The 13,540-nt window shown below is 43.3% G+C and overlaps 1 protein-coding gene across 4 annotated transcripts in view; it reads left to right on the top strand.

Moving 5' to 3' along the window:
• Window positions 1-11,347, top strand: part of Klhdc1 (kelch domain containing 1) — a 39,105-nt gene extending 27,758 nt beyond the window's left edge. For 2 of the 4 annotated variants that reach the window (XM_052185754.1, XM_052185753.1), the window contains 2 exons: window positions 1,458-1,510; window positions 9,814-11,347. In XM_052185754.1, the coding sequence (XP_052041714.1) occupies window positions 1,458-1,510; window positions 9,814-10,000 (240 nt within the window). In that variant the 3' untranslated portion in view covers window positions 10,001-11,347. Of the gene's footprint in view, window positions 1-1,457; window positions 1,511-3,614; window positions 3,774-9,813 lie in introns of all 4 variants that reach the window. The other 2 variants (XR_007978369.1, XR_007978370.1) reach the window with 2 other exon arrangements.
• The last annotated feature ends 2,193 nt before the right edge of the window (window positions 11,348-13,540 follow it).

The raw sequence follows: 13,540 nt of genomic DNA, 5'->3' as shown, positions 1-13,540 counted from the left end.
CTGTGCTACATAAAGAAACCCTATCTCAAAAATACAAAAGAAGTGAGCAATGACTGGGTAGTGGTGGCACATGCCTTTAATCCCAGCTCTTGGGAGGCAGAGGCAGGCAGTTCTCTGTTTGAGGCCAGCCTGGTCTACAGAGTGAGTTCCAGGACAGCCAGGGCTACACAGAGAAACCCTGTTTAAAGAAGAAGAGGAAGAGGAAAAAGAAAGAAAAGAAAAGACAAATAAAAAATGAACAGTAAACAAACAACCCTCTATTTAAAACACAAAGTTTATCATTAAAATAATAGTTTTGAACAAGGCATGGTGGCAAACGCCTGTATTCCTTGAACTCAGAAGACTTAAGTAAGAAGGATTGCCCTTAGTTTGAGACCAGCCTAAACTACATAGCATCAGAGCAGCCGGCGCTACATAGCAAGACTCTGCCTTTAAGAAAATAATACAGAGCCAGTGACTGGAGAGATGGCTCAGCATCCCAGAGCACAAACTCCTATTGCCAAAGACTCAAGTTCAATTCACGGGACCCGCATCAGGCAGCTCACAACTGCCTGTAACTCAACAGAGACCCGAACATCTCTGTCCTCCACATAGTTGAGAAGAGTAAAAACCAATCCTAAGCAAGATGTAACTAAGAAAATAATATATAAAACCAAAGTAAGAGTTCTGGTTAAAATTATCATTATGAATTGTGACATTATAAATATCTATTTGAAAGGATTAGGGAACTCCCACCATATTCATATGTGCGCATGCACACACACACACACACACACACACAAGCTATAAATCCCGAGCTGACTGAAGGAGAATGTGGGAGACAGAGCAGCAGAGAGACTGGTCACAGGCGGCAGGCACAGACGGGAGAGAGCCTTAGAGAAAGGATGGGGGAGCCCCAGGCAGCTAGAGGCTTCAGGAGCCTTGGGCTCTGGCCAGTGCAGGGAGGAAGGGAGGGACTTGCTAGCTGGTCCTTCCCCAGTCAGGACTCAGAAACCAGGAACAGACCCAACTCAGCCGCTGGACAGCTCAGAGAGACTGCCCATGTTAACAAATATTTCTTTTTAGAAAATATTGAAATAGTTTTAAGAAACAAATATTAACTACTTCTGTTACTGTTCTCAGAGAACAATGTTTGAGTTTTAAATTTATAATTACATAGGGCATTGGTTAGGTAAAAGTTTGTTTACTGAAATTTGATATTCATATACCTCATGTTTTCAAATAGAAAAACCATGTACGTGCAGATGTATGTCTGTGGGTATGATCACTCGCACGCTTGTGTGGGGGGCACTAGTTAAGGAGAAATTTATTTGCTATTTTACATTTATACAATTTATAAATAAATTGTATTTTATTTGTACTTGGTACTGTACAACTTTAATTTTTATTGTACCAACTTTAATTGGTACTGTTATTTTCTTCAAACCTTTGGTAAAACTTTTTTTTTTATTGACTAGGGTCACTGTAATGATTTATTGATCTTTCAAACACAGCCCTATTCACTGCTCAGGTAAGTAAATGCAATATTTTTACATATATATGATGTCACATATATATTTGTGTGTGTGTGTGTGTGTGTGTGTGTATATTCTGAATTCACTTAGTTGAATGTTACCTGGGTTCACGAGGCCCTGGGTACAGTCTGCAGCACTGTATAAACAGAACATGGCAGCTGCTGTCTGTAATCCCAGCTCTATGGAGGGAGTGAAGTTTGCAGTCACTATGGAGTGAGTTTGGCTTTGTGGGGGTTTATTGTTGTATTGGGCATTTGTTTGTTTTTAAGAAAGAACTTACACTTGGATTGGTAGGGAGGAGAGGGGATCTGGAAGGACTTTGAGGAGAGGAAGACTAGGATCAAAATATGTTTAAATTAAAAAAATGTTTTAAATAATAAAAATTTAAGGAAGGGAAATTCTGACCTGAGCTACAGCGTGGAACGACCTTTAAGATGTGCCTGTGAGATCTGTCATTCACAAAGGAACAAACACTGTGTGGTTCCTTGTATCTGAAATAACTGGAATGCACACTCATGACAGGGTAGGTAAGAGGTAGCCAGAGGCTTGGCGTGCCCTAGTGGAGCCAGGATTCCTCTGAGGAGGATGAGAGACGGCTGTGGAATGGAGAGGGTGGTGGTCACAAGGGGCCTTCACGCTGAGCTGTCAGCACAACACTCTTAACTTCAGCTATACGAAACGTGCGCTAAGTGGAAAAAGGCACCGTCTTCTGCTACCAGTGTCTGATGATCTCCTGTTCCTCCTTTGAGGGGGACTTATACTATTTTACAAGTAGTTTACAACTTGAATTCAAGAAAATATGAGGCCATAGGCCTTTAATCCCACACTCTGGAGGTAGAGGCACCAGATCCTTTCTGGGTTCAGGCCAGCCTGGTCTACATAGCAAACACTAGGCCACGAAGAGCTATATAGTGAGACTGTGTCTCAAAAAAAAAGTATAATCAAACTTGTTCCATGACAATAGACTAGTATGATTTTTAAAATTAAAATATATAGGATTTTATAAATTTGTTTATAAGACAGTAAATGTTCAGCCTGAGTACAGTGGCTTGTGTCTTTAATTTCAGCACTGAGGAGGCAGGTATATTTCAGCTTTCTGGAAATCAGAGAATGTCTTGTAAATATCATATAATTTGTATATACACGTATATACTTAGAAAATTTTAAGCTGGGCTTGGTGCACATGTCTTTCTTTAATCCAGGCATTTGGGAGACAGAGGCAGATGGATCTGAGTTTGATGCTAACCTTGCTACAGAATGAGACCTACAGACAGGACAACCAATGGATAACCTGAGAAACCTGTCTCAAAAAAAAAAAAACCCTAATAACAACAATAACAACAACAACTACCACCACCACCAATGGATAACCAGAGAAACTGGTCTCAAAAAAGCCAATAATAATAATAATAATAATAATAATAACCAGAGAAACTAGTCTCAAAAAACCAATAATAATAATAATAATAATAATAATAATAATAATAAATAACAACAACCAATGGATAACCAGAGAAATCTGTCTCAAAAAATCCCTAATAATGACAACAGCAATAAAAATAACTGTAATTATAATAATAGAATTTCTTTTAACTCAGAAGCTGTTACTTAGTTGCTGGAACTCATGAGCTTTCTGTCTCCAAGGTGCTGGGATTACATGTGTGTGCTCCACGCCCAAATGACAAGAGTCCCGAGGAAGTAGATTTTAGCAATAGAGAAAACCAAACAGACATTCGCTGAACAGGATACTTTTAAACACAGGGACCATCTCTCCAGGGAGTGCAGATGGTCTGGACTGGATAGGAAGTTCCCCACAGCTCAGTGGGGAAACGTCTGCAGAGCATACACCTTGGTTTGTTCCCCAAATCACCAGAAAAGTGAATAAAATAGTGGAGAAAAAAAAGGAAGTGTAACAACAGTGTTGGTTAGAGCAGGCCATTGAGAACGCTTTGCTGCCAGCGGGTTGTCCGGTGAGCCTGAGAACAGTGTGAAGAGCTGAGATGTCTCTGACGCTCCCTGAGAGCATGCTGGCCAGGCTGTGGGCACAGTGACACTCGGGGGAGAGAGAGGTTAATGTCGAGTGGTGTCATGTCTGCACAGATGTGGTTTACTTCAGCTTTCAAGGCAGCTAATCCCAGGTGCAGAGAAACTGATGGAAGCTTGGAGTTTGGCCAGGAAGATGTAAGAGGAAGAGTGGAGAGGGGAATCCTAGCCTCGGGCCAGAGAAAGCAGTGCAGATGGTCTGGACTGGATAGGAAGGTAGGTAAGGCTGGAGGAGGGGTCGTATTCGGAGAATTGGGAAGAGTCAGAGTAAGGGAGCCAAGCACAGTCACTTGAGTGGCTGAGGCAGGAGAGTGGGGGCGAATTCCAGGACCACATGGCTACAAGATAAGACCATTTTTTCAAAAGGAGGCAAAGTACAATCAGGCCAGAAAACTGTCTCCGTGGCTAAGTGCCTGTGCTGGTTTACAGGGAATCCAAGTTCAGTTCTCTGCACTCACAATGTGCAGCTCAAAATTCTCTAACTCCAGTTCAGAAGATCTGAGCCCTTCCTCCTCTGGAATCTATGGTCTGCATACCTGTGATGCAGAGATACACAGGTACACAGACATATATATAACAAATGAGCATTTCAAAGGGTCTGAAAAGCAACTGGGCGTGGAAGCACACACATTTATCCCAGCACTCGGGAGACAGAGAGTTCAAGGCCAGCCTGGTCTACAGAGTGAGTTCTAAGACAGCCAGGTCTACACAGAGAAACCCTGACTCAAAAATCAAAGAAAAACATTTATATGAAAAAAAAATTAAAAAGCTTTCAAAGGCCAGATAACATCACAGGGTAAATTGAGTCAGGCAGCAAGGTGTGGGGCCAGTAATTGTGCTGAAAGCAGCTGACAGGGTCAACACTAAGAGGGGCTGACAGGTTGATCCGGATATTGACTACAGGGGCTGCTGTCTATGGCAGACAGTGATTGGGGAAAAGGAAAGAGAAAAATCACACACACACACACACACACACACACACACATACACAGTGGTTGAAGCAGAAGTAGGCTCCCTTTCTCTTAACCCTTTGTATACCCCCTTAGGACAAATTTTTTCTATTTAGAAAGAAAATTACCTTATAGTCTCAAGTTACAGATTTTCTAAAAACAATCACCATAAAAACATAGTCTTCAAAAACAGATTAAAATCATTACACAAGAGGAAATTACAAGAGGATTATTGATTACATATTCCTTTTTTTGAATGTATATCTAACTCAAGAATGCTTATATATCTTTCTTTCCATGAGCTCACTGTAAGTCAGAGTAGTAATTCTTCAGTCACTGGTTAACAACGTTTAAGCAGCCCATCGGCAGCAGCGAGTGACTCCCTGTGCCTGGCTGGCAACAGCCTGTATGTACTAAGGAACTGCTTAGTCTTGAGGTCTTGATCAGCTAGACTGGTTAATCATCTGTTCGATGTTCTTATATTCATAATAGAATTGTTTATTCTTTATTCATAGCCTTTCTGTTTCATGGTGCGCATGAAACATGTTACAAAAACCTGTAACCACATTCCAAGATCACAAGACCAAGGAACTCAGGCCCAACTAGAGTGAAGGCCTTCTTTGATCCTTAACTTGCCCCAAGCCTGTTTTTCCTGCTTCCCTAATTCTGTGCTTGTAACCAATGAGTGCTCCCCATGCTCCTTCCCCTCACTCATCAGCTCTTGCCAGTCTGTGAGGGAGGGGCGCAGTCTATTCCTGACTTTAGACTTGTGTCCACTGCCCTAACATCCCAAAGTTATATAAATCAAGCTAACTTCCTAACACTACCTAAATCAAATCAGGAATTCCATAACATCATTAATTCTTATAAATAGCATCATCTCAAAAACTTTCATCTTCATGTTGATTGGCAAGAAACTTGTCCAACAGTGAGTGCTATCACCCAGGAAGTAATCGCACCAAGTTATAGGCAGTGAGGGCCTCCCGGTGTCCACTCACAGTAAACCAAGTAAATGAGGAACAAAGACAAACACGAGAAAGCACATCAGTAGCAAGAAGCAATCGTGGAGGGAGTCTCTGGAGTCGTCCCACACCAGAGCTCACCCACTGCGGTTGAGCAGAACGGTGGGCTGTCTCCAGAGAGCTCACTTGCCCACTGTAGCTCCTCCTGCATGGCACCCCCCCCCCAAAAAAAAACACAGAAGCTAATATCAGTAAAGAGACAAGCTTACGGTGAGCTGGCAAATTTCTCAGTGATTGGGCTGGGATGAGCATCAGGACAAATAAGGGGTCCTGGAGGCTGGCCGAGGAGCCCAGCACTGGACCACCATGGCGGTTTCACCCTCAGGGAATGCTAAACATATTTTGATATGTCCAAATTTGAACATAAGTGCTGAGGAGATGGCCCGGTCAGTAAAGTGCTGGCTGTGCAAACAGTACCTGAGTTTGGGTCCCCAAGACCAGCATAAACAGCTGGGGACAACAGTGGGTGCAGTGATTCCAGCACTGGGGAGGTGGGGACTGTCCAGTACCTGGTGCTGGCTGGCCACCAGTCAGGCTAGGCAAAGTATTGAACTGTAGGTTCAGTTAGAAACTCCATCTCAAAAGCATCATCATCATCATAATAATAATTTATCGATAATGATCATCATCACCACAATATGAGGGTGATTGGGAAGACTGGGAGAGGTCTGGGAGAGGTCTCTTTACAAACTCCTATGCATAGGCACACACACATGAATATATGCATACATATACAGCACATACTGATATACACAGCCTACACACACACACACACACACACACACACACACTGACACACACACACTGACACACACACACTGACACACACACACCGACACACACGCACACACACACACTGACACACACACACACTGACACACACACACATACACACACACACACACACACACACACGCACACACACACACTGACACACACACACTGACACACACACACTGACACACACACACACACACACACACACACACACACACGCACGCATGCTCACTTACATATGACAGGAACCTGGTAGATTTTCTGTGTGATGCCTACTCACCACTGTGAATTGTCCATACTGCAGTCAATGTGTTATTTTATTTTAAATGTTAGATCAAGGCATTTGTCACTGGCCATTTTGAAATGCCGGGAGAAAAGAAATATGAATAAGGCAGAAACATTGGAAGGCTCAGTAAGGCCACATATGTATGTATGTATATATATGTATATATATGTATTTATATACATATATATAAAATGGAGCAAATTATGTATGCTGTTTTATAGACTGTTTTTGACAATACATAGGTATTTCTGTGTATGTATTCAATAATAGGTCTATAGCTACGTTAACTATTAAGGTTATATGGATATGATTGACTAGACTAATGGTAGATATTTAAGATGTCTGCAGTTTGGACATATTATAAAAACTGAGGCATGAAGTAGCCATGGATATCCTGTTTGGAAAGCATGCAGATCCATCCCCGCAGGAGGAATTCCAAGAGGAAGACTGATAGGTCGGAGGTGGCACTGCGATGCTTTCTGGGCTCCCACTGCCCTTGTCAACCTCCATCTGTCTGTCTGCCTCACTGTGCCTTGCTGTGCCACTCTGACCTCTAGCTATATTTAACCCACTGAGTTGTGCTCTCTGTAATAAAGCTAATCTTTCATCTCCAGGACTTTGGCAGTGTGGCTCTCTTCTGTGTTTGTTGAGGTCCTGAGGTCTCAGCATGCGGGTCCCCACTGGGAAAGTCGTCCTGACTTGTGCTGTTTGTTTATTCTCTGATCCACGCAGAGTCCTTCAGAGCCTTAGTCTTCCCTGCCCCAGACTCAGCCTTTCTATCAGCCAGGCGGTCATTTCCTTCGCTAGCTCATGAGCTCCGTGGATGTTGACACAGGGTTTTCTGTGCTGGTTTCCTGCTCCTGAGACAAGCCCACTGAGTGTTCTCTCCAAGGCTGGCTCCCCTCTGCTTCCTGCTCTTTCTCCCCAGAGGGCACAGGAGCCAGGGCCAGCAGAGCGGCAGGGCTGGGCATACACGGGATGGAAGGCACATTTCCCTATCCTTCTGTCTCCAGAACATCTCACCTCTTCTAATTTGGAGTTAGTAATAAAAAGGGAAACTCTCCATGAAAATAAAAGGTAGATGTTTTCCTAGCACAGGCAGGCCATGAATTCAGACCTAGGAAAATTATAGGGGACATAAATGTTTACAGAAGTGCCCACTAAAGCCACCACAGCTGTAGATCTGGAGCAGAGCAAGAGTGACCAGTGCAAACACTGAAGAAGAAAGAAATTCAGTTTTTTTAGTTTTCTTTTAAAAGATCAGAAATGTTTCCTTTTTATAAACTGTCAAAAACAAATTTAAGCAGTATTTAAAAAAGAGAAAGTTAAAGCAAAAAAAGTAAAATGACAAAATATGCAAGCTTTGTCATTTTTAAGATTAATTTTTATTGTAAAAGTGTTTATCTGCATGTATGGCTGTGTACCATATACATGCCTGGTTTCCATGGAGGGCGTGGGATGCTAGGAGCCACCGTGGTTGCTGGCAACTGAACCCAGGTCCTCTAGAAGAGCAGCCAGTGCTCTTAACTGCTGAGCCATCTCTCCAGCTCGTTGGTTTTTTTTTTCTTTGTTTTGTTTTTTTGAGACAGAGTTTTTCTGCATAGCTCTGGCTGTCCCAGAACTTGGTTTGAAAACCAGGCTGACCTCAAACTCACAGAGGCCTTCCCACCTCTACCTCCCCAGGGCTGGCATCAAAGGCATGTACCACCACTGCCTACAAGTTTCATAACTTTTAAGACTGACATGTGACAGTTTATGTCCTCCATGTAACATCTTGCACATACTTGGCAACATCAGAATTCACATAGGAAAGGACTACCTACTCTTATATTTTTAAGTTTTAACTGCTTTTGAGACTTTCATACACCAGTACACTCTATCTCTGTCAGTCCCACCCTCCCCTCCCTTACTTATAATCACTGACACAAACTAATTGTGTAAATCCATGTGACTTACATTCCTCCTGATCTGCCCTTCTGTCTTCTTTCATGTCACGTCCTTTCTACTGCCAAGGACTGAGTTTCACTTCAGCTTTGGTCTTCTTTTGGTTTCATGCATACTATCCAGCTAGGTGTCCAGCCCCTGAATCCTTTTAGTTAAAGAGGGTTATGCATGATGAATTGCATTTTCTATTTCCTTGAATTTTGCTCTCTAGTGACAGTTTTGGAGTTCTGGTTTCTTTTTTTAAAAAACCACAGAAATAGTAGAATATGACTTTATTTTAATCCCAGGTGTGGATGATTTGCCTTATGCTCTAGCAGAGGCGTGATTTTGCTGACTGCAAATAGTTTCTGCAATAGTGTGACATTTAGAATTCTAGGTACTTTTCTGAGGGTATATAAATACCATCATAGTTTAGTGGGTTGTTGTTTGGTTGCTGTTGATTGTTATTCATTAAGTAGTCATGAACAAAGAAGGAATTAGATGGTAAAGACTAAATTTACCCCAAGGAACATGATGCCCCTGATCAGCAGGAAGGAGTCTAAGGACACTGTTGTCCCCTTTCCCCTCTGTCTCTTTTTCTTTCCTATCTAGTGCTAGGGAGTTGAAAAGGTGGAAGAAAAGGGGTGGAGTCAGTGGAAGAAAGAACCCACAAACCAGCACATACTGGCTGCATTGCTTGCATGTTGCTATCTAGGGTTTTTACACTGATTTTTGTGAAAATTAACTGAGAAGGAAAAATGACCACTTAGCTTGCCGGGCACCGCAGCACGCTCCTGTAACTACAGGACTTCCAGAGGCCATAATGAAAGGATCGCCTTATGTTGAGGCCAGCTATAGAGTGAGTCCATGACTCACAAATGAGCGAACATGCTGAGGAGGCTCGTTGGGAGCACTTGCTGGCATCCGTGACTCGCCTGCTGTCACCGCAGCTCCAGGAGATACGATGCCCACTTCCGGCCTCTGGGCACTCATTCTCTCATGTGCATCTCATACATTCACATAGATGCACACACACATAAGTAACACAACAAATTTGAAAAACAACAAACTAGTGCTTGAGATATGGCCTGACCATTAAAAACTAAGGCTTCCGACCAAAACCACCAAACAAGCAAGGCCATGCTTAGCTTCAGTGTGGAGGAGTACTCTGAGCTGGAGCGTGTGCCAGGAATCCAGGCCGTCCTCGACGTCAGGGCCCAGCTCAGCTCACATGACCTGAGCAGAGTCCTGTGTAACCCGGGTGCAGAAGCTAACCATTCTCTATGCTTTATTGACAGGTTGTGTCTTGACTGCATTGGGAAAAATGCTATCATTTTAAAAAGTCAAATATCTTTATTACCTCCTAAACTTCTGCAGCAAGTCCTCAAAAAAATAACATTTTGGACTGCAGCTAATTACCGAAAGGAGCAGAGAATCCGAAAGGAAGAGACAGAAAATAAGCAGCCAAGGGTCAGTAGCTGCTGAGCCGTCCTGGCCCAGTGTGTCTGCCTGTCTGCATCAGACCACGCCTTCCACCCTCGCTGCGGCAGAGGCTGGACTTAAGGCCACCACGGGAAACGTGTGTTTCGCTAATGTGATTACCTGGTTCGAGATATATGGAAATAAGATGTAGTTAAAGATTTATCTGTGTGTTTGTTTACTGATTTGCTTGTAAAAGAATGTGTTCTTCCTGGAAATAAGTATAGTTACAACAGATCTTAACTCAATGTGTACTCTTCTCTTGAAAGATTATATAAATTTGAAAAACAGAAATTGTTCTAAGATCTTCAGAAATCCTGTAACACAGCTGTGGATGTAGATATAAAAATATTCCTAATTAGCTTCCATATGTTATGATCACCTAAGTGTCTCCTTAAATAGCGCCATCAGAACTTTCCATCCCCGTTGTTACAGGGAAGAGGGTTTAGTTGGTTGTGGTTTCACCCCGCTATGACCACGTGGGTGGAGGTTGGTTTTTCTACCAGCTTTGAAATATTGGGGTGTGGATTATTAGTAGCTTTGGGACATGATAAAATACACTTTGCTTTGGGAAAAGTGTTTCTGAAGTATTCTTTGTAAGTAATGAGGGGTGGCAATCCGGTATTTTTAACTCTCTAACCTTCCCCAACCCGCTTGAGCCATGGTGTTCTACAGATGTGCTGTTCACATGTGCACACGCTGACAACCCCTCTGCTGCCCTTGGCACCAGCCACTCAGAGACGGGAGGCCTCGCTGCTACAGTCCCCAAGGTAATACTTAGGTCATTTTGAGACACCTTTCTTCATATTATATGTCTTCCTTCCATTACAGTTACTTTCCTTCCATTACAATTAATTACTAAAGGGTTCAATATGTGACATTATCCCCGTCACTGTTACCATGTAAGTTATTTCTGAACTTTAAAATGCTGGGAGAGTATATTTCTATATTGTATATAATTTATAGTGAAAACTGTACTTCATTAAACTGTAGCTATGTTTTATACATGCTGTATTTTGGATGCGTAAAGCTTCTATTTATGTGTTGGAATAGTTTGTGTTTACAGTTGATTTATTGAACACAGTATAGATTTATTGCCTCGCAGCTTCATCAGTGTGAATCAGTCAGTTCATTTCAGTGTGGCACTGGCGACATGGCTCAGTGTGCAGAAGTGTGCTGAGCGGGCCCAGTTCCACCCCTGGTCCCACCCCTGGCACCAGCATAAGCTGGGAGGAGAGAACCTAATGGCATAAAGGTTACTCTCTCACCATCACATGTTTGCATGACACATGCGCCCAAACATGCAATGCACATAATAATATCAAATAAATAAAACAAACTTTTCAGTGTGGATTTTTAATGTTTCTTATCATTTTTAGTCTGTATAACAGATTTGGAAAATGAATTTTATAAATAATCTACTTCTTGGGGGAAATTATTATTATGAACTTAAATATCAGCATTTTATAAATAAGAACACATACACGCTGGGCAGTGGTGGCTCACACCTTTAATCCCAGCACTTGGGAGGCAGAGGCAGGTGGATTTCTGAGTTCGAGGCCAGCCTGGTCTACAGAGTGAGTTCCTGGACTGCCAGGGCTGCACAGAGAAACCCTGTCTTGAAAAACCACAAGAAAAAAAACAAACCACACTCATATAATTATCCCATAAAAAGGCAGAGCACTGTGGCACAGAGGATGTGGGTCACAAATGGACCCCAGTCTGCACCTCATTACAGACAAGAAACAGGAGGGGCTGGGGCTCAGTAACACACTCCGAAGCACACTGTAGTAGCATTCCTCTAGCAGCTGCCTCCTGGGTTCCTCCTGGTTCCCATGGATGTCAAAAGTATGTTGCAAGGTATTTCCTATCCATTCACACTGAGGCAGTGAGAGGCCAGTGATTGGAGGGGAGAGAGGGGGAGGAGCTAAAAGAAGTGAGGGGCAGAGAGAGAGAGGCTCAGTGTTCCACAGGAGAGAGAGAGATGAAGATATCCAGATGGCTTCAGACATATTTCTGGTGTTTTGACGAGGTTATATAATTGGGGTAAGACTTTATCATTGTAAATTGGCATTATGTAATTGGGAGTTTTATATACATAAAGATATTTGATTAACTATTCAAGGGTAAGAGTCACGCTTTACTGGATACTTGGAAGGATGGTGCAGAGGCCTGGTGGGGTGGAATGGTTTGTTAATATTTTACCACTACAATCACCATCTAATGACCAAGTGTTTCCTTCATGAACCTGTGTGGGGCTTCCATTTTGAAATCGTACCATTCTACTCCTAGCCCCGAAGGCTCATGGCTGTCATGTGCATCTGTCTTCTGGAGCCTCAAAGCCTTAACAGCGAAATCCTTCAGAAGCCCCAGTTCAAAGTCTCTGACACTCATCCCTGCGGTTGGGCGCAGCTTACAGCAGAGGAGGCAGGACCTTGGACCTTGAGCATGCCCAACTTCTGGGGTATCCCTGTTCCACACCTTGGACTCTTATAAGTGACTTATAGTGAATTAAGTTTTTGTACTATCATAATGAGTATGGTGGATCTGAATGAAAATGGCTCCCATAGGTCCATAGGGAGTGGTACTGTTAAAGGTGTGGCCTTGTTGGAGGAAGTGTGTCACCGGGCTGGGCTCTAAGGTTTCAGATGCTCAAGCCCGGCCCAGTATCACTCTCTCCCTTCCTGCTGCCTGATGATCTGGATGTAGAACTCTCAGCTCCTTCTTCAGCATCATGGCTGCCTGCATACCACCATGCTTCCCGCCATGAGGATAACAGACTGAACCTCTGAACTGTGAGCATATGTGCGTGCGTGCATGCGTGCGTGCGTGCGTGCGTGCTGGAGCTATGGGTCCCAGTGATCAAACTCAGGTTATCATGGGCGGTAGCTTTCCATAATGGTCTCTGTAGGCTGCAAAGGTGAGCCTTTTTGATAAGGGCTGAAAGCTATGTTTGTCTTTGGGTATAAAGGTACGTATTTAGAATCTGACTAAAACTGAAAAGCTTCTGAACAGCTAAGGAAACAAAGAGGTGAAGGGGAGCCCAGAGAGGGGGACAGAACAGCGCCATCTATATATCTGTCACTGGCATTCCTTCCCAGGGAGAGATGCAAAGCAACGTCTACATTTCCCAAGGTCCCAACCACAAATCAGGCACGATCCTGACAAATCTCCCTCCAGAGAAACGGCAGTTTCCGGGCTTCGTTCCGGAGGCTAGGCGAGGGGTTCCTGAGATGAGTGGACATTCATCCCCCTCAGCCACACCCAAGAAGCCTATCTCATGCCCCCCAGCTCCTCAATTCTGTTCAGGGGGTGTAGACCAGCAGTCAAGCAGCCCAAGTGGGATGATAGGGTACAGCTGAACGTCCCCAGATGGCAGTTGCTTGATTCTGAGGCCTGTCACTCATGTCTGACTGAGGGTGAATAGAGTCTATAAACTCAAGAAGCAAAGAATAAAGAAAACAACCCAATTAAGACGGGCTATGGATCTGAACAGAGAGTTCTCAAAAGAAGAAATAAAATGGCCAAGAGTTACCTCAAAAAATG

Source organism: Apodemus sylvaticus, chromosome 6 (genome assembly GCF_947179515.1).
Source record: "Apodemus sylvaticus chromosome 6, mApoSyl1.1, whole genome shotgun sequence".
NCBI classification, from domain to species: domain Eukaryota; kingdom Metazoa; phylum Chordata; class Mammalia; order Rodentia; family Muridae; genus Apodemus; species Apodemus sylvaticus.
This window is presented reverse-complemented; position numbering and strand designations above follow the sequence as displayed.